This window comes from Bubalus kerabau, chromosome 11 (genome assembly GCF_029407905.1).
Source record: "Bubalus kerabau isolate K-KA32 ecotype Philippines breed swamp buffalo chromosome 11, PCC_UOA_SB_1v2, whole genome shotgun sequence".
Classification (NCBI taxonomy): domain Eukaryota; kingdom Metazoa; phylum Chordata; class Mammalia; order Artiodactyla; family Bovidae; genus Bubalus; species Bubalus kerabau.
Window position 1 is genome coordinate 75,140,173 of NC_073634.1, and position 16,339 is coordinate 75,156,511.

General features: G+C 52.5%; 3 protein-coding genes across 9 annotated transcripts; 2 read left to right on the plus strand and 1 right to left on the minus strand.

Moving 5' to 3' along the window:
• The first annotated feature begins 335 nt into the window (after positions 1-335).
• On the plus strand, positions 336-3,938 carry ZNF513 (zinc finger protein 513). 4 transcript variants are annotated; one of them, XM_055540675.1, is made up of 5 exons: positions 478-716; positions 958-1,119; positions 2,088-2,675; positions 2,766-3,442; positions 3,653-3,938. In XM_055540675.1, the coding sequence occupies exons 1-5, from the start codon at positions 662-664 to the stop codon at positions 3,707-3,709; spliced, it is 1,539 nt and encodes a 512-aa protein (XP_055396650.1). In that variant the 5' UTR covers positions 478-661; the 3' UTR covers positions 3,710-3,938. The 4 variants fall into 4 exon arrangements, with proteins under 4 accessions (XP_055396651.1, XP_055396650.1, XP_055396648.1 ...); XM_055540676.1 differs by lacking the exon at positions 478-716 and adding an exon at positions 336-432 and having other exon boundaries at positions 2,766-3,938; XM_055540673.1 differs by having other exon boundaries at positions 483-716; positions 2,766-3,938.
• Positions 3,939-4,042: 104 nt separating this feature from the next.
• Positions 4,043-9,858, minus strand: SNX17 (sorting nexin 17). Of its 2 annotated transcripts, XM_055540680.1 has the most exons (15): positions 9,656-9,857; positions 9,118-9,192; positions 8,014-8,131; positions 7,325-7,389; positions 6,930-7,040; positions 6,722-6,812; positions 6,492-6,579; positions 6,177-6,246; positions 5,791-5,883; positions 5,492-5,695; positions 5,224-5,349; positions 4,982-5,059; positions 4,780-4,854; positions 4,650-4,691; positions 4,043-4,556 (listed from the first exon to the last, which is right to left on the minus strand). In XM_055540680.1, the coding sequence occupies exons 1-15, from the start codon at positions 9,716-9,718 to the stop codon at positions 4,443-4,445; spliced, it is 1,413 nt and encodes a 470-aa protein (XP_055396655.1). In that variant the 5' UTR covers positions 9,719-9,857; the 3' UTR covers positions 4,043-4,442. The 2 variants fall into 2 exon arrangements, with proteins under 2 accessions (XP_055396655.1, XP_055396656.1); XM_055540681.1 differs by lacking the exon at positions 9,118-9,192 and having other exon boundaries at positions 9,656-9,858.
• A 154-nt stretch (positions 9,859-10,012) lies between these two features.
• EIF2B4 (eukaryotic translation initiation factor 2B subunit delta) lies at positions 10,013-14,588 on the plus strand. Of its 3 annotated transcripts, none has more exons than XM_055540678.1 (13): positions 10,013-10,125; positions 10,501-10,544; positions 10,875-11,010; positions 11,192-11,395; positions 11,662-11,744; positions 11,943-12,034; positions 12,270-12,384; positions 12,583-12,659; positions 12,851-12,953; positions 13,190-13,317; positions 13,456-13,633; positions 14,039-14,219; positions 14,345-14,588. In XM_055540678.1, the coding sequence occupies exons 1-13, from the start codon at positions 10,095-10,097 to the stop codon at positions 14,542-14,544; spliced, it is 1,572 nt and encodes a 523-aa protein (XP_055396653.1). In that variant the 5' UTR covers positions 10,013-10,094; the 3' UTR covers positions 14,545-14,588. The 3 variants fall into 3 exon arrangements, with proteins under 3 accessions (XP_055396653.1, XP_055396654.1, XP_055396652.1); XM_055540677.1 differs by having other exon boundaries at positions 10,014-10,125; positions 11,189-11,395; XM_055540679.1 differs by lacking the exons at positions 13,190-13,317; positions 13,456-13,633 and having other exon boundaries at positions 11,189-11,395.
• The last annotated feature ends 1,751 nt before the right edge of the window (positions 14,589-16,339 follow it).

Here is a 16,339-nt window from a genome sequence, read left to right on the forward strand (position 1 = left end):
GTAGCCCTTTTCCTGCGCGCGCGGGCGCGCGCTTGTTTGTGTGTGTGCGTGTACGCGTGCGCGCCTGCCTGCCTGCCTGCCTGCCTGTAGTGTAAGTTGGGGAGAAGGGGCCTGGGTGTTCTAACTCCCTGAGCTGCTGACAGGCTGGCCTGCCGTCGCAGCTCTTCTCATCCCCTCCTAGAGTTAGGAATGATTTCCTTGTTCCTCCTGCGAGGAGTCAAAGGCTGGTGGCCTTTAAGTCTAAAGCTAGGGGTTGGGTTCGACCTGCCCTCCTTGCCGGCCAGGTTCCACCTGATTCCTGATTGGCTCTTCCGCTTGCTGTCGTCACAATCACTTCCTGGTCACACTGTGGACGCTTTAGCTGCTTCTACTTTTCACGGACTACGCGTCCCGTGTGGCTCTGCGGCAGCGGAAGCGGAAGCGAGTACGGAGGTACCAGCTGGTCTCCGTAGGGGGGTAGGGGGCTCCATGAATGGACGCGGCGGCGGCGGCGGGAGCGGCCTGAGCTGGGCGCCGGGGCCAGGGCCGGGGGCTGCCCGGGGCCCGCGCCGTTGTATGGGGGCTGCCTGCGGGCCCTGAGAGGAAGGGCGGGCGGGCCGAATTGAGAGGGCGGGGCCGGGCGGCCGCAGGCCGGAGGCGCGTCGGGCTGGAGCCGGTCACGATGCCCCGAAGGAAGCAAAGCCACCCGCAGCCCGTGAAATGCGAGGGGGTCAAAGGTCAGGGGTCAGGGGCCGTGAGGTGGGGAGGAGCGGGGGTGGGGTCAGTGGCGAGGATTTAGGTCTGGGTGGAGGGCGACTCCTGAGGGATGGGGTGGGCGATCTGGACTCCTAGCTTCCCATCAAGGTACCCGAGAGGGTCTGCGAGTGCGGGAAGCACGGTCTGCGAGGGTTGCTGCCCGGGTGCGGATGATGGGCTCGGTTCCTGAGGGAGAATCTACAAGCCGCCTCCTCTCTTCAGTGGATACCGAAGACTCCCTCGACGAAGGACCCGGGGCCCTGGTATTGGAGAGTGATTTGCTACTAGGCCAGGATCTGGAGTTTGAAGAAGAGGAGGAAGAGGAAGAGGAGGAAGGTGACCGCAACAGCGACCAGCTCATGGGCTTCGAGAGAGACTCTGAAGGTGGGTTTGGGGGCACTTAAGAAAGTGACCACTGGACCCCCAGCCTTTAGAAGGCGGGTTAGGTTTAGTGCTTGTGAGCAAAACATGCATTCCTGCCAGTGCGACTGGTTTAGTGTAAGTTTAGATTTGAGCTAGATTTCTTCATTTGTCTGATGGTCCTTAACTTTGTTGAGGTGAAGTTTTGGGGCCTGGTTCAAAGATGTTATGAATAGTACAGTGGAGGAATCACAAAGAGCAACTGATTACAAGTAAATGCCCTTTTAATAACCTTGTCTTGCTCCCTAGCCCATTCATTCATTAAGAGTTTAAGAGGTTTAGGGAAGCAACCTCACTCATGCTGGTACTTCACCTGCAACATAAACTCCTTTTGTACTGAGGTTTTAATCTCTACCCTCAAATATCCTTCACAGTCTTCCCTGTGATCTTAGCATCACCCCATCCTAAGTTGCTGCACTACTTATCTATCCACTTAATGCCACTTCTGGAAGATGCTTTTGAAAGTCATTGAAGGGATCCACATAAAAGAGAATCCACCCTTTAGGCTTAGAAGTAGTATTACACACAGTACTTTGTTTCTTCTCTCCAAATTTTGCCTCTTGAGGTAGTATGGAGCTGATTATAAATTAAAAACTGAGTCCTCACTGATGGATGAATTAGAAAAACGTCTCAGGCCTCCTCTGCCTTGTGTATTTTTGCTTTCTTATCCCAAGAATTACTTGTTGATTGATTTCAATCGGTGGTCCACTGTGAACCACACATTTTTTTCCATTCCGTGAACCTATGTACAACTCTGTCATCACTGAGTTAGTCCAGGCTCAGAGGTAGCTAATTCATGTTGATTATTTAGGGTCACTGAATTGAAGAGAAGGGTGGAGCCCAGCAAGTGGTGAGGCTACAAGTGAGAAAAAGGGAGTTTTGAGTCTGGTTCTGCCCTGTGTTGATGTCTCTTCTCCTGTCTGTCTCACCAGGAGACTCTCTGGGGGCCAGGCCTGGGCTTCCCTACGGGCTGAGCGACGATGAGTCTGGGGGCGGCCGCGCACTAAGTGCGGAGAGTGAAGTTGAGGAGCCAGCCAGGGGTCCAGGGGAGGCCAGGGGTGAGAGGCCAGGCCCAGCCTGCCAGCTGTGTGGGGGGCCCACAGGTGAGGGGCCGTGTTGTGGGGCAGGAGGACCGGGTGGGGGGCCCCCGCTGCCCCCACGTCTACTGTACTCATGCCGCCTCTGCGCCTTCGTGTCCCACTACTCGAGCCACCTGAAGCGGCACATGCAGACACACAGCGGGGAGAAGCCGTTCCGCTGTGGCCGCTGCCCCTACGCCTCAGCCCAGCTCGTCAACCTGACACGACACACCCGCACCCACACTGGCGAGAAGCCCTACCGCTGTCCCCACTGCCCCTTTGCCTGCAGCAGCCTGGGCAACCTGAGGCGGCATCAGCGCACCCATGGGGGGCCCCCCACCCCTCCCTGCCCGACCTGTGGCTTCCGCTGCTGTGCTCCACGTCCTGCCCAGCCTCCCAGTCCCACAGAGCAGGAGGGGGCAGTGCCTCGGCGACCTGAAGGTAAAAAGCCAGGACTAAAGGACCTGGGACACGGGTGGGTGGCCTTAGGGGGTACCTGTGTTCATAGCCCAGGTCTCACTGTCCCCACAGATGCCCTGCTGCTTCCAGATCTGAGCCTCCATGTGTCACCAGGCGGTGCCAGCTTCCTGCCAGACTGTGGGCAGCTGCGGGGTGAAGGGGAAGGCCTGTGTGGGACTGGGTCAGAACCACTGCCAGAGCTGCTGTTCCCTTGGACCTGCCGGAACTGTGGGCAAGAGCTGGAGGAGGGGGAGGGCAGTCGGCTGGGAGCAGCCACGTGTGGGCGCTGCATGCGAGGAGAGACTGGAGGTAGTGCCAGTGGGGGACCCCAGGGCCCCAGTGACAAAGGCTTCGCCTGCAGCCTCTGCCCCTTTGCCACTCATTATCCCAACCACTTGGCTCGGCACATGAAGACGCACAGTGGTGAGAAGCCCTTCCGTTGTGCCCGTTGTCCCTATGCCTCTGCTCACCTGGACAACCTGAAACGGCACCAGCGCGTCCACACGGGAGAGAAGCCCTACAAGTGCCCCCTCTGCCCCTATGCCTGTGGTAACCTGGCCAACCTCAAACGTCATGGTCGGATCCACTCTGGGGACAAACCTTTTCGGTGTAGCCTTTGCAACTACAGCTGCAATCAGAGTATGAACCTCAAACGCCACATGCTGCGGCACACAGGCGAGAAGCCCTTCCGCTGTGCCACCTGCGCCTATACCACGGGCCACTGGGACAACTACAAGCGCCACCAAAAGGTGCATGGCCATGGCGGGGCGGGAGGGCCTGGCCTCTCTGCTTCTGAGGGCTGGGCCCCACCTCACAGTCCTCCCCCGGTTTTGAGCTCTCGGGGCCCAACAGCCCTGGGTGCCACCAGTAGCCGAGCTCTCCATACAGACTCACCCTGAACTAGGTCCTTTGTCCCAGGGCTCCATGCAATAGTCCTGACCCTCCTGTGTTTTATACAGACGGACCAGAAGCCACCTTCTCCTTCCTCCCCCGCTGGCCAGGGGGCTCCACACTGACTCACCTAGGCACTGTATGGACCAGCCCAAACCCCAGGGGCAGGGGACCCATATGGACCAGGGGGCCTTGCCTTGACTGATGCACTTCATCAGCTCAGTGAGAAGGGCCCTGTATTCATCTCCACTGCTCCCGGGGGCAGTGGAGGAACTGGCTGGGGGACTGTCCAGCCTCACACCTGTTTATTTAACTTATTTCAGTGCTTTATAATAAAGGAAACACTAACAAAGCCATGTCTATGCTGAGTTGGCAGCGACAAGCACGGCTCAGGCTCACCCTTAGCACAGCAGTGCATGCTGTGATGGGGGGAGCAGGGGCAGAGAGGGAACCAGAGGTAGGCAGCAATCAGGCTGAGTTTAATGATGGGGAGCTGGGCCAGACCGTACACAGACCTCTGCCCATCCCCTTGGCTCACGGCCCTGAGAAGCCAGAAGCAGCCTGGAGGGAACTGTGGTTCCTCCCCAGGCAGGTAGCCATGGTCCCGTGGACTTTGTGCAAAATACTAAATGCTAATTTGGCATTGAGGGCCAGCTCTGGGCGATCCTTTGTATAGCCAGCCCCAGGATCGGGGGGAGGAGGAGGGAGAGGTGGGTTAGGAGGCCCCTGGCTGAGAGGAGAAAAGGGGACAAGAAAAAGGAAAATGCCCCCAGTTTGGGAGGCAGGGCAGGATACAGGCACAGGGCAAGTTTCTGAACATTCTCCCAGGGCAGAGGGCAGACATCCGAGCGCTGGAGATCACAGGTCCTCGTCTCCAATGCCCTCGAAGGCAAAATTGCCGTGGACGTCACTGGCACTGGCATCTGTACTGGGAGTGCCAATCCCCCGCAGGCTCACAGCACTCAGCTTGCTCTGGAATAAAGGGAGGGTTGGGGGTCAGAGGGCTTGAGCCTCCCTGAGATCCCCTACATACACCAACCTCACCAAGCCTCGTGGGAAACTCACTGAGAGTTTGACCATGGACTCCCGGCTGGCGTCCGGTGACTCCTGGGGAAGAGGAGGCAGCAGCATCAGAGACCTCGTGGGGAGGTCAGGCAAGGGCTGGGGGCTGGGGCACCCAGGGAGCAGTACTTACAAGCAACGGTGGTGACTTCACGGCTTGCTGGCTGTCTGAGTGTCTCAGGGTGCCCCCCACCCGCCGGCGCAGCATCTGGGGATGGAAACGTGAGGCGCTGGTAAGGGCAGGATCACTCCCATGGGAATCCTGAGCCTTTCCCCTCCCTCTCAGAAGCGTCAGTCCTAGGACAAAAGGCAGGGAGAGCACAGCCACTGCGTACCTTCCTGATACTGCCACCAGATTTCTTCACCATCAGTTCATCTACCATGGACTGCAAGCAGATACTCATCATGATAGCCTGAGGACAAGGGGAGAGCTCAGCCTGACTAGAGTGGTCACCCTGAGCCCGGCACCCCTAGGACAAGGGCTCCCACTCACATGGAGTCCTGGAAGCCCTAGACTTGGGTATCTAAGAGAGACGGTGCAATGGGCTCCAGAGGAGGCCTGAGGGTGGGCTCACACCTGGGGGCTGGTGATGGTGACCCACTGCAGCCGGTCCTTGCTCATGAGGTATTCAAAAGCCAGTTCCAGGCGCACCTCACCCCGGCCCCGGCCGGGGCTGCTTGTGCCTCCACTGGGCAGTGGCACCTGGAGAAGAAGGGGAATCAGGTTGAGTTCGTTCTCAGCCTGAGAGACTGTGCCTCTTGCCTTGACCTACTCCAGCCCATTCCCAAAGCTCAAGGCTTGCCAGGCCTCCATCCCAAAGGCCCCCGCTCCTACCCCAACTCACAGAGGAGGTGACCCGCCAGCACCGCATGCGGGTGACCCGGAAGGAGCCTTCACGGAGTTGCTGGCCAGGCAGGCGGAGCTGGAGGCTGAGCTCACTGTTGCCTGCACTCACCACCACCGGACAGTCCTTCTCTGGGAAGTCAGCCACACAGGCATCGAAGCGCAAGTAGCCGTAATGCCGCAGTGTCTGGGCCAGTCGCAGGAACTGAAACCCAGTCACCATGTGGGCGAGTCAGGAGGGGAAGCAGGACAGCCCAGAGGAAGCAACCCCTTGGAGGGAGACAGGGAGGCAAGGCTCACCTCCTTCTTGGAGACCTTCTCCTGCAGTGATTTGAGCTGCCGGTGCTGCTCCTTGGTGACCAGGATCCATCCACGCTCAATGTCTGCTACCGTCTACAGTGGAGACATGGTGTGAGGGGCAGGGGTCCAAAGAAAGTGTCCAGTTACCTCTGTCCAGCCTGACCCCTAGCCCCACATCTGAGCCAGCTCTTTGCAGTGAGTCTTCTTGACTAATCAGCTTACAAAGCAGGGAGAGTACAGGCTGTGCCAGATGCCCTCAGAGTATGCTAGGAACTTCCCCGTGAACTGGCAGTAAAGACACGAAAGGAGTTTTCTCGGCAGAGTGGGAAGGGTTCTGAGGCAGAGCCATTTTCAGGGGAAGGGTTCTGAGGCAGCTCCAAGCTCACCTGAGCATAAAGCAGGTTCAGGCCAACCCGGTTCTCCATGACATCGTCGTCATAGGCAGAGTCCCAATAACTGTGAGGCCAAGGGGTAGAAAGGGGTAATGGGGCTAAGCTGAAGGAAGACAAGAGGTAGAAAGGAAAGGGGGGCAAAACAGGAGCAATCGGGAACTATGGGGTGAAGGGTGATAAAGTTGGAGGAAGCTTGGGAGGCCTGGTAGAAAAACCCAACACTACCCCCTTGCCCAGGTCACTCTGTCTCAATACATGGCCCCATAATCCAACCCAGCACTCTCTCCCTCCTCCCAGCCCACCCCTGACCTCTTCCTTAGCACAATCTTATACTCTTGACTCCGAAGACTGGTAACAGATACATAAGGCAGCTCAAACTCTTGCAACTTCCGTACAACTATGGGTTTAAAAAAAAATGAAAATGTCAGACTCAGGGGAGGGAAAGCCCTGGGGAAATGACTGCCACATTCTTGGGGGAGACAGGGAGGCAAATTCACTACTCGAAACAGAGGGAAGTTGTAAAGTCCGGAGAAACTCACATGAAAAGGCTCCATCCTCTTTTTCTCGAACTAGAAAGAGACTGAAGTAGCCAATCAAGTCATCTGGAAGATCCAGCTTTGCAGCCACAGCCTGGGGACAAGGAAGGAAGTACAACTCCTCAAATGGGGTGGTTCCAATCATCTTAAGCCTGGGAAGGAGTGCAGGGGGCACGGGGGAAGGAAGACCAATGCAGAACAAGTGCCTCACCTCCAGGACATCCTCAGTCTGATCTGAAGTTAGCACGTTGACCAGAACTTTCTGCCCGTTGCTGAGCAGCACTTCCAAAGAGACCTCTTCTGTGGGGACCTGCTGTGTCTCCTGGTTGTGAACAAACATGGGAATGGAACGGGAGCACGTCCTTGTTAACTACATGCCCGGCGTCCAGCTCTGAACCCTTCCCAACTATGTACTTCTAGGTCCCTCCAGTGCCTTTATTTTCAGCTGCTTAATTATAAGCTGTGTTTCCGTGATTTTACTGGTACAGCAGAAACCCCCTTCCATGAAAAGGTGCCAGAATAACTCCTCTGTACTGACCTGATTAAAATGACGTGGCCCTACAGGAAGGTGCTTCAACCTTAAATCTTGGTCCCCTAAAGCCTTACCTGCTGTGCCCGACGCAGGAAACTATTGAAGGTCTCACTGCTCCCAAGCAATGGGTCTTGCCGAACTGTGGGGACAAGAGAATGATGTTTTAGTAACTTATGGTTTCCTCTTGGCTCCTTCCAGTTCTCTTCTTGGTAGGCTCCCTTTCCTTGGCTGATGGTGGCCTATCACATCTCCCAGCTGGCCTCACCCCGCTCACTGTTTGCATAATTTTTTAACTTAATTTTTATTTTTTGGCTGACCGTGCAGTATGTGGGATCTTGGGTTCCCGACCAGGGATCAAACCGGCACCCCCAGCCTTGGAAGTGCAGTCTTAACCATTGGATTGCCAGGGAAGTCCCCTGCATAAATTCCTCACCTGCCCTACCCTTAGCTACCATCTAGTTAAGTACTATCTATAGAACTTAATGTTCATCTAAAGCACATCAGACACAAATGAAGTATGAAGTTCTCCCAATTAACTGAAAATGTTTTAAGACTGTTTAGTGCCGTATTAGTACTTCTTATAGATGTCAAGGCCAAAACTGCTTTTCTGATACCCAGATGCTAAAGCATCCTTGCATGTTATTTACTTTTGCTTATTAAATCAAACAAGAGGCTTCCCAGCAGGGCCTTCTACAGAATCAGCTGTTTTGACTCTCCCCATAATCCTCAACAGAGTCAGCCCCTGTTCCCTCGAGCCACTCACCAGCTTGCATGTACTTCTCTAACTGCTCTCTCCTCTGTTCCACCTCAGCAGGTGTTAAAGAGAAAAGCTTCTTTGGGGGAAACGCAGGAAGCACATTTGCCCCATATTCCTTCCGAAGCTATTTGGAGAAAGAGATACAACTCTTTACATAAACATCACAAGGGACAAGAGGCAATCCACATTCATAATGTTCTCTTGGGCTCCCCTTCCTTTTCGTCAATCACTGCTCCCCTACCGACCCTAGTCACCCAGGAAATGATTCCTTTGGCAGGAGCAGCCATTCCTCTATCCTAGATATATGTCCTTTTCAATCTTACAGTGTTCGAGTCAGCCCCTTCACAGGGTGGGAAGGGTTTATATAGGGCCAGGGCCTAGTGAGCCCCTTGATTATCTAGCAAGGCTGTATTCATTGAACCCCTACAGGAAGCAAAGGGTTTTGTAAGGAGAGTTTATGTGCACAGTCAAGTAATAGCTAAGTATATTCACAAAGCATCTTAGGATTTAAAGGGACACTGCAGATCAATGAATCCATTTTTCAATTGGAGTAGCTAAGGCCCAAAGAAATCAGGCAGCTTGCTTAGGGTTGCACAACTAGTTATCAGTAGAATCAAGACTCTACTGAATTAAATACAGAGCTCACAATCTGGTGAGGAGAACAGAAACATTACATCACAGACACAGGATAACTGGAACAGCTACACCCACTCAGGTGCATCAAGGAACACAGACCCAAACTGATGAATGGTTTGTATGAACCGGGAAAAGAATTTCAAGTTGCAGCTCAGCTGACAGAAGGAAAGTGCTTTGGCAGCCGAGGGGAAAGGGTGGGCGATCTCTCCATGCACAGGCACAGGCAGTGTACAGGCTGTGTAAGACGGGGGCAGAGAAGCAGGAAGGAGAATGTGAGTATAGACAGGGGTGGTTAGAGTGGCAGACATTAAGCTTCCTAGGGAGTTCCCCGGAAATGTCACACGACCAGATAAAGCACTAAATCCTTCCCTAACTACAGCCTACGGATAAGCGACGAGGCGGGAAATGGAGACGCTGGTGCCCAGGTGGAGGATAGGGCTTGACGCTGCCTCAAGGCAGGGGTGCCAGTCCCACCTGCTCGTGCAGCCCCAGGAGCTGGCTGTAGCGCACCCGACAGTGCAGGACTCCATTCACGTGAATGTTATAGGCCTGAGGACACAAAAGCAGGCAAGCATTTTAGGGTCGCGGTCTGGGGCGGTCCCCTTGCGAACCCTGGCCGGAAGTGGCCTGGCACAGCTGCGCTGAGGAACGCGCCGAGATCTTCCGAGGACTGCCAGTCCATCTCCCCCAGAGCCAGGTCCCAACGCAGAAGGGCCAGTCGGGGCAAACTCGAGCGCTCGGGCTGCAGTCTTCTTCCCCAAGAGGCCAGTGACGCCCACCAGAGTAGCCGCGGCCCAGCCGAGGGAGGCGATGCGGCCGAACAAAGGACCTACAGGAGATGGGGCGACCTCTGGACTAATCTCAGACGTAATATAAGCTCCAAGCGAGGCCGTCGGGAGTCGGCGGCCTGTGACCAGGCCTGAAAGGTGGCAGCCAGACCTCGGAGGCCACTCGGAGAGGCTCCGGCCCGTTATCCCCGCCCCTGCCCGATTGGGCTCCGGCCGCTCCTCACCACGTAGGCGGAGCCGCCGCTGTCCCCGCTGCGGGACTCGGTTTCAGGAATGGAAAAGTGCATATTCCCTGCAGCAGGGCCCGGCCGGGCTCCGGACTATAAGGGCCGCAGCGGCTTTGCACGCTCGCCTCCGCTTCTCAGCGCGTCCCCGCAGTCTCGCTCGCCATTTTGGGGGGGTGGGGGTGGGCGCGAGATCGGCTATGGGAAGGGCTGGGAACGTCCGCTCTGGGACGCAGCGCCGCCTGGCATTCTGGGAATTGTAGTCTAAGGGATTAGGAGCCTGAAATTGCGATGGCCCTTATCGCGACCCGTAGCCCGGGGCGGGGCCCCAGTGCACGCAGGGGTTTGTAGTCCTCCTGGAGCTGCGCGCCACGGCTGTCTACCCAGGGGGCGCTCTAGTCGCGGTGACCCCGGCGGGCGGAGCCTAGAACGGAGGGTGATGGCTACCGTGGCTGTGGCTGTTCGCGAGGGTGAGTGAAGGGCCGGGCGCACAAATAAGTACGTGAGCCAACGGCTCCAGAAGGCTATTGCTGGGCCCTGGGTCCCTTTGGGCCCCGTCATTTGGTTCCCGCGCCACGACGGACTCTGGCCGGCAGTGCCTCGGACGCACTCTGCGCCGCGCACCGGGTAGTTTCTCCGGGAAGAGTGCGTGCTCGCTTCTTTCCCCCGCCAGGCTTCCCTTTGATCCGGCCGCGCACTGCGTCCCCACGCGGATCCCAGGCTCACCTCCCGCCTGGTGGCGGAGCCGAGCTCTGGTCATGCCGAGCCAGCTGTGCCGAGTACGAGTCTCCCCAAACCCTCCCGGAGCCTTTCTAGTTCACTTTGTGCCCTGTTTTCTGATGCAGACTCGGGATCTGGGATGAAGGCGGAGCTTGCTCCTCGGCCTGGGGTAAGTGAGGGTGCCCGCACAAGCTACCTACCCTGTCAGGCAGTACGCAGGAGCCTGTATCAACTTCATTCCGCCCCAGCCTCCATCCTCGTTCCACTTTTATTTTTCGGTAAAGCCAGGAGATTTTTACAGAGTTTTGTCAGCCTTATGGTAGTGTGACTCTGACTTGAAGGAGAAACTTCTATCCCTGTGGGCTCTTAGCTTGTAACAAGGAGCTGGTGAAACTCAGGAAGGATTTAGGGACCGTGTGGGAGTCTAGTAAGTATCCAGTAGTGTTTATTCATTTTTGGAATTATTGGAGAAGAGCAGTATTGTGTGTCTGTGTCTTAGGCAGGGGGGAGGGAGATGACCCAAGAAGAAAAGCTGCAGCTTCGGAAAGAAAAGAAACAGCAGAAGAAGAAACGGAAGGAGGAAAAGGGGGCAGAAACAGAAACTGGCTCCGCTGTATCTGCAGCCCAGTGTCAAGGTGCGGGGGCTTTTCAAAGGGCTGGGATGCGAAGCTGGTAAAGGGATGTGGTGGGAGAAAAGTCGGGGAGACAGGACAAAGTTGATTTGAACAAGTGAAAAGGAAAAGAGGCTTTGGTTGGGCATAGCTATTACTTACCTGCCCAAGAGGCTTGGGCACCTCCCTCTTCTACCTTTAGTAGGCCCAGCCAAACACCTGGCAGGACCGGACAGTCAGTTGGGCACTGCCAAGGAGAAAGTTCCAGCAGGTAGGAGTAAAGCTGAACTTCGAGCTGAACGGAGGGCCAAGCAAGAGGCTGAGCGGGCCCTGAAGCAGGCGAGAAAAGGGGACCAAGGAGGGCCACCTCCTCAAGCCTGCCCCAGCACAGCTGGAGAAACGCCCTCAGGTATTGTCCCTTCATTTCGAGATCTCCGTTGATTCAAAGGCCTATGTTAGCTCAGGCTTTCCCACCAGAGAACAGCTGCCAGTTTTTACCTTGGTTCCCAGAGTTCACAGTTCTCCCGTCAGCCTCTTCCTACCGCTGTTTCTTCATCTACTTTTTTTCTCCAGTTTTCTACCCGCCTCAAATTTCTCTTGATGTCCCTTATGCCCTGAAAGCAGATTTCTCTTTATCACCTACAGTGTCTTGAAGACACGATTGTTATCTTCTAGGAGTGAAGCGTCTACCTGAGCATAGTCAGGTTGATGACCCCACACTTCTGAGAAGGCTTGTGAAAAAACCAGAGCGAGAGCAGGTAAGAAGTGGGTTTGGAGTATGGCCAGAAAGAGCCTAGGGAGATGGAATAGAGGGAGGAAAGTTGCTTGGGGCAAAGTGAGACCTTGGAAAAGGATGAGTATTTGGGTCAAAGCGGGCTCACTGTCTTCTTCCTTCCCAGCATCATCCCACAGTTTTAAACTCTGGGCCTTTGGTCCTGTCCCCTTGTTTTGTCAAGGTTCCTACACGAAAGGATTATGGATCCAAAGTCAGTCTCTTCTCCCACTTACCCCAGTACAGCAGACAAAACTCTTTGACCCAGTTTATGAGGTAGGATTTTATGAAGCTGTCATAACTTTTAAGTCTGAGGAGTTTTAGTAATTCTGTTTTCAAAATGACTGGAACCTGGAGGTTGGATCTGTGGAAAGAAGTATGAATACAAGGCAGAACTCTTGAGGAAATGGGGGTGTCTGTGCTAGTGAAGGAGGTTCATTTTCATCAGAGGCAGGTGGGCAGTAGGTGCTCAAGTTCCCTTGCAAAGTGTGTGACACCGCCATCCCATCAGCATCCCATCCTCTGTGATCCACCCAGCCATGGTGCGGCTCGGCCTGCAGTACTCCCAGGGCCTGGTCAGTGGCTCCAATGCCCGGTGCATCGCCCTGCTTCGTGCCTTGCAGCAGGTATGTCCCATCTTATTCCCTCTTATGACCTAGCCTCACCTTCTCCAACACTACCCCAGCTTCTCTCAGCCAGAGTCATCTCTAGGGGAAGATGAAATGACACCATCCTAGAAGACTCTCCTCAGAGAATCTCACCCTATCCCCCTTTCAGCGACTTTTGTCAGGGGCCTTTTTACCAATCAATCTGTGTACCTATAGGTGATTCAGGACTACACAACACCTCCCAGTGAAGAATTGTCAAGGGACCTAGTGAATAAACTAAAGCCCTACTTCAGGTAAGGATGACCACTGCATGTCTCCTCCCACTCTTTACCTTGTTCCGTCCTTTTCTTGAATCCTTTTTTTTGCTCTTCTATCTCTGTTTTTAATTTTTCTGTCTTCTCTTTCAAAAGATGTTTTTAAATATAAAAGCTTTGTGAGCTGTGAAGCGTTGCATGGATGCAAGATGTTGTTGTTGTTGTTGTAGCTTCCTGACTCAATGCCGTCCCCTGTCAGCCAGCATGTACAACGCCATCAAGTTCCTTAACAAGGAGATCACGGGTGTGAGCAGCTCCAAGCGGGAAGAGGAGGTGATGAGTATGAGGCATGAGCAAGGCATGCATGGGAGGATGGAGCTGGAAACATATTTGGGACTCCCAGGAAGGGCAGCTATCTGGTCTGCCTGGGCAGGGGTTAAGGAGGTGGTTGGACTGTCTAACCTGGGCCCCCTTTAGTCACATTGTTATACACATGTTCAAGTATCTGGCATGATAATCAAAGGAAAAAAATGTCCATTTCTTGTTCCTTAAGTGTCTTACTCCATTAGGCCAAGTCAGAACTACGAGCAGCTATTGACAGATATATAAAAGAGAAGATTGTGCTTGCAGCTCAGGCAATCTCACGCTTTGCTTATAAGAAGATCAGTAATGGAGATGTGATCCTGGTATATGGATGGTATGGGCCAGACCCTACGACCAAGAAAACTGGGAAGTGAAATGATCTGAAGAAGGGACTGCCCCTTCGCCCTTTAGGAATGAGCTGACCATCAGTCAGTGACATTTATAACTGAATTCTCCTCTCCCTTCGCTCCAGCTCATCTCTGGTATCACAAATTCTTCAGGAGGCTTGGGCTAAGGGCCGGCAATTTCGTGTGGTAGTGGTGGACAGCCGGCCACGGCTGGAGGGAAAGCACACGCTACGTTCTCTGGTCCGTGCTGGGGTCCCTGCCTCCTACCTGCTGATTCCTGCAGCTTCCTATGTGCTCCCAGAGGTGAGGGCAGAGTAAAGGGACTCCAAAGTGGAGTAAAAGGGTACAGTAGTACAGACATAATCTCATCTTCCCAACATTGCAGTTACCTAGAAATCCTAAAACTCTATAACCTTGTTGATAGCTAATAGGAAGAACATCTCTAGCACATTACACAGCATGTCTAGCTATGACAGGAACTTTGTATTAAACTAGCAGCCACCACCAGGGAACCAGAAAAAAGAAACTTCAGAGTTCAGTCTTCCTGTGGGTGGTGCAGTGAATCAGTGGTCAGGTGTTTTCCAAGGGCCATTATTACGATTTGTTACTCAATGTCTTAATGTTGCTGTCCTGGGTAGGAGTTGGAAACCTTATTCTGTATTGGTCACACATGATTTTTTTTTTCCTTCTCTCTACTCTTCAAAATAGGTTTCTAAAGTGCTACTGGGAGCTCATGCTCTCCTGGCGAATGGGTCTGTGATGTCCCGGGTAGGGACAGCACAGCTGGCCCTGGTGGCACGGGCCCATAATGTACCAGTGCTGGTCTGCTGTGAAACATACAAGTTCTGTGAGCGTGTGCAGACTGATGCCTTTGTTTCTAATGAGCTAGGTAAGGAGGCCCAGGCGGGCAGAAGAGAAAGTTCCGGGGACCTGAGAAGATTTGGGAGGGAGAAGGGAGGTTGAACTACAACTTATTTTTTAAAAGTACATAAAAGGGTGTACCTCCTATTGCAGATGACCCTGATGATCTGCTGTGTGAGCGAGGAGAACATGTGGCCCTGGCTAACTGGCAGAACCACTCGTCCCTACGGTTGTTGAATCTGGTCTATGATGTGACCCCCCCAGAACTGGTGGACCTGGTGATCACAGAGCTGGGGATGATCCCTTGCAGTTCTGTACCTGTTGTCCTACGAGTCAAGAGTAGTGACCAGTGAGTGGCGGAACACAGGGTCAATAAATGACATACTCCCTACACTCAGCAACTCTGCTGCCTGTTATCTCTTTTAGCATCACCACCACTTAGGAGTCCAGACTCAGTCCCTCTTAGCACCTGCTGCGAACCTCTAGATAAACCTTTATGGAAATGTTCTCAGGTGATTAGGTCCATGCCAGTGCTTTGGGGCCAAAGTGAAGGTCAGTATGGAGACCAAAAATTATCCCAAGTCATCAACCATTTATTGAGCATCTATGTGCCAGACACTGAGCTAGATATAAGGAGCAGTACAATAAGGACAAGTAAGAGTCCTACCCTTAGTATTTAGTGTTGTTATTATATTAATGTTAAACAAATACAATGGTATTTATATTAAATAATGTTACAATTAATATATTAATATTTTATATTCTTAGTACTCAGTAGTTAACATGTGTTGGAAACTGTTGGCCCTTTCTTATTTACGGAGATTAATACCATCCTATGAAGTGAGATTTTACAGATGAGAAAACTGAGGCACAGAGAGTTGACGTTACTTGCCCAATGTAACACTAAGTAAACTGGCATGCGATCTCAGGCATTCTGGGTCTAGAGTCTGTGCCTTTAATTTTTTTTTTTTTTTTTTTGTGCCTTTAATTTTTATGCTGTGTGCTGTTAGGGAGTACTCATGATGGAGGAAGACAGACAGTGACTACCGTATGAGATAAATTCTACTAGTAGTAATGAACAGAGTTCATTGGAAGCAACTCAGGAGATCTAGTGAGGTTGGGCAAGACTTCACAGCTAACATCTGACCTAGGCCTTGAAGGAGAAGAAATTTCCCAATTGGAAAAAGGATGAGAAGGCAGATCAGCAGAGGAAATAACTTAGACTACAGAATAGGCCTTAAAATGATCAGCCAGTTCCAAAGTGTCAAGTCATGTGGTAAAGCTAGAATGGAGGCTTATGTGGAGAATTAGTGATAAAGCTATTAACATAGGTTGGATTAGGTTCAGATTGTGAGAGTCTGACCATTATGGTTAGCCTAAAAAACAGAAGAGTCATCCATTTTGTGTGTATGTATGTGTGTGTTTTACTGAAAAATTTCAAGCACCATAGAAGTACAGTGAAGTATTCAAAGAATCCCCCTCACTAAATGCAGTAATTATCAAGATTTCCCATGAATGCTTTCTGTTTCCCTTTTTTTTTTCCTTGCAGAAGTTGCATTAGAGCAAATCCCAGTCATTATATCATTTTACTCCTCCAAACATCAGCATATCTCTAAAATATATGGAAACTTACCATGTTATTACACTTATTAAATTCTTGCTTATCTTTGTCTAATCCATAATCAGATTTCCTTCATTGTCTCAAAAGTGGCTTTTTACAGTTGAATCAGGATCCATACATTATCTGTGGTTGTTATGTCTTGAATTTTTTGAATCAAAAGCAGTCTTCTCAGCCTTCCTTCTTTTCTCATGACATTTAACTTGTTGTAGGAACCAGGCTGATTGTGTTTCATACTGCCTCACATCAGGTTGGTTAGTCCATTTTCAGTGATGAATGGATCCGTTTTTGATTGTTGCCTGAATTATTTCATTAGAGGATGCAACATGGTAAATTTTTTCCCTAATTACATCATTCTACGCTTAGTAGCTGATAATCTTCTATAAAGAACTGTCTCTCATCAGTTCATTTCAGTTGCTAAGTCGTGTCTGACTCTTTGCGACCCCATGGACTGCAGCATGCCAGGCTTCCCTGTCCATCACCAACTTCCGGAACTTGATCAAACTCATGTTCATCAAGTTGGTGATGCC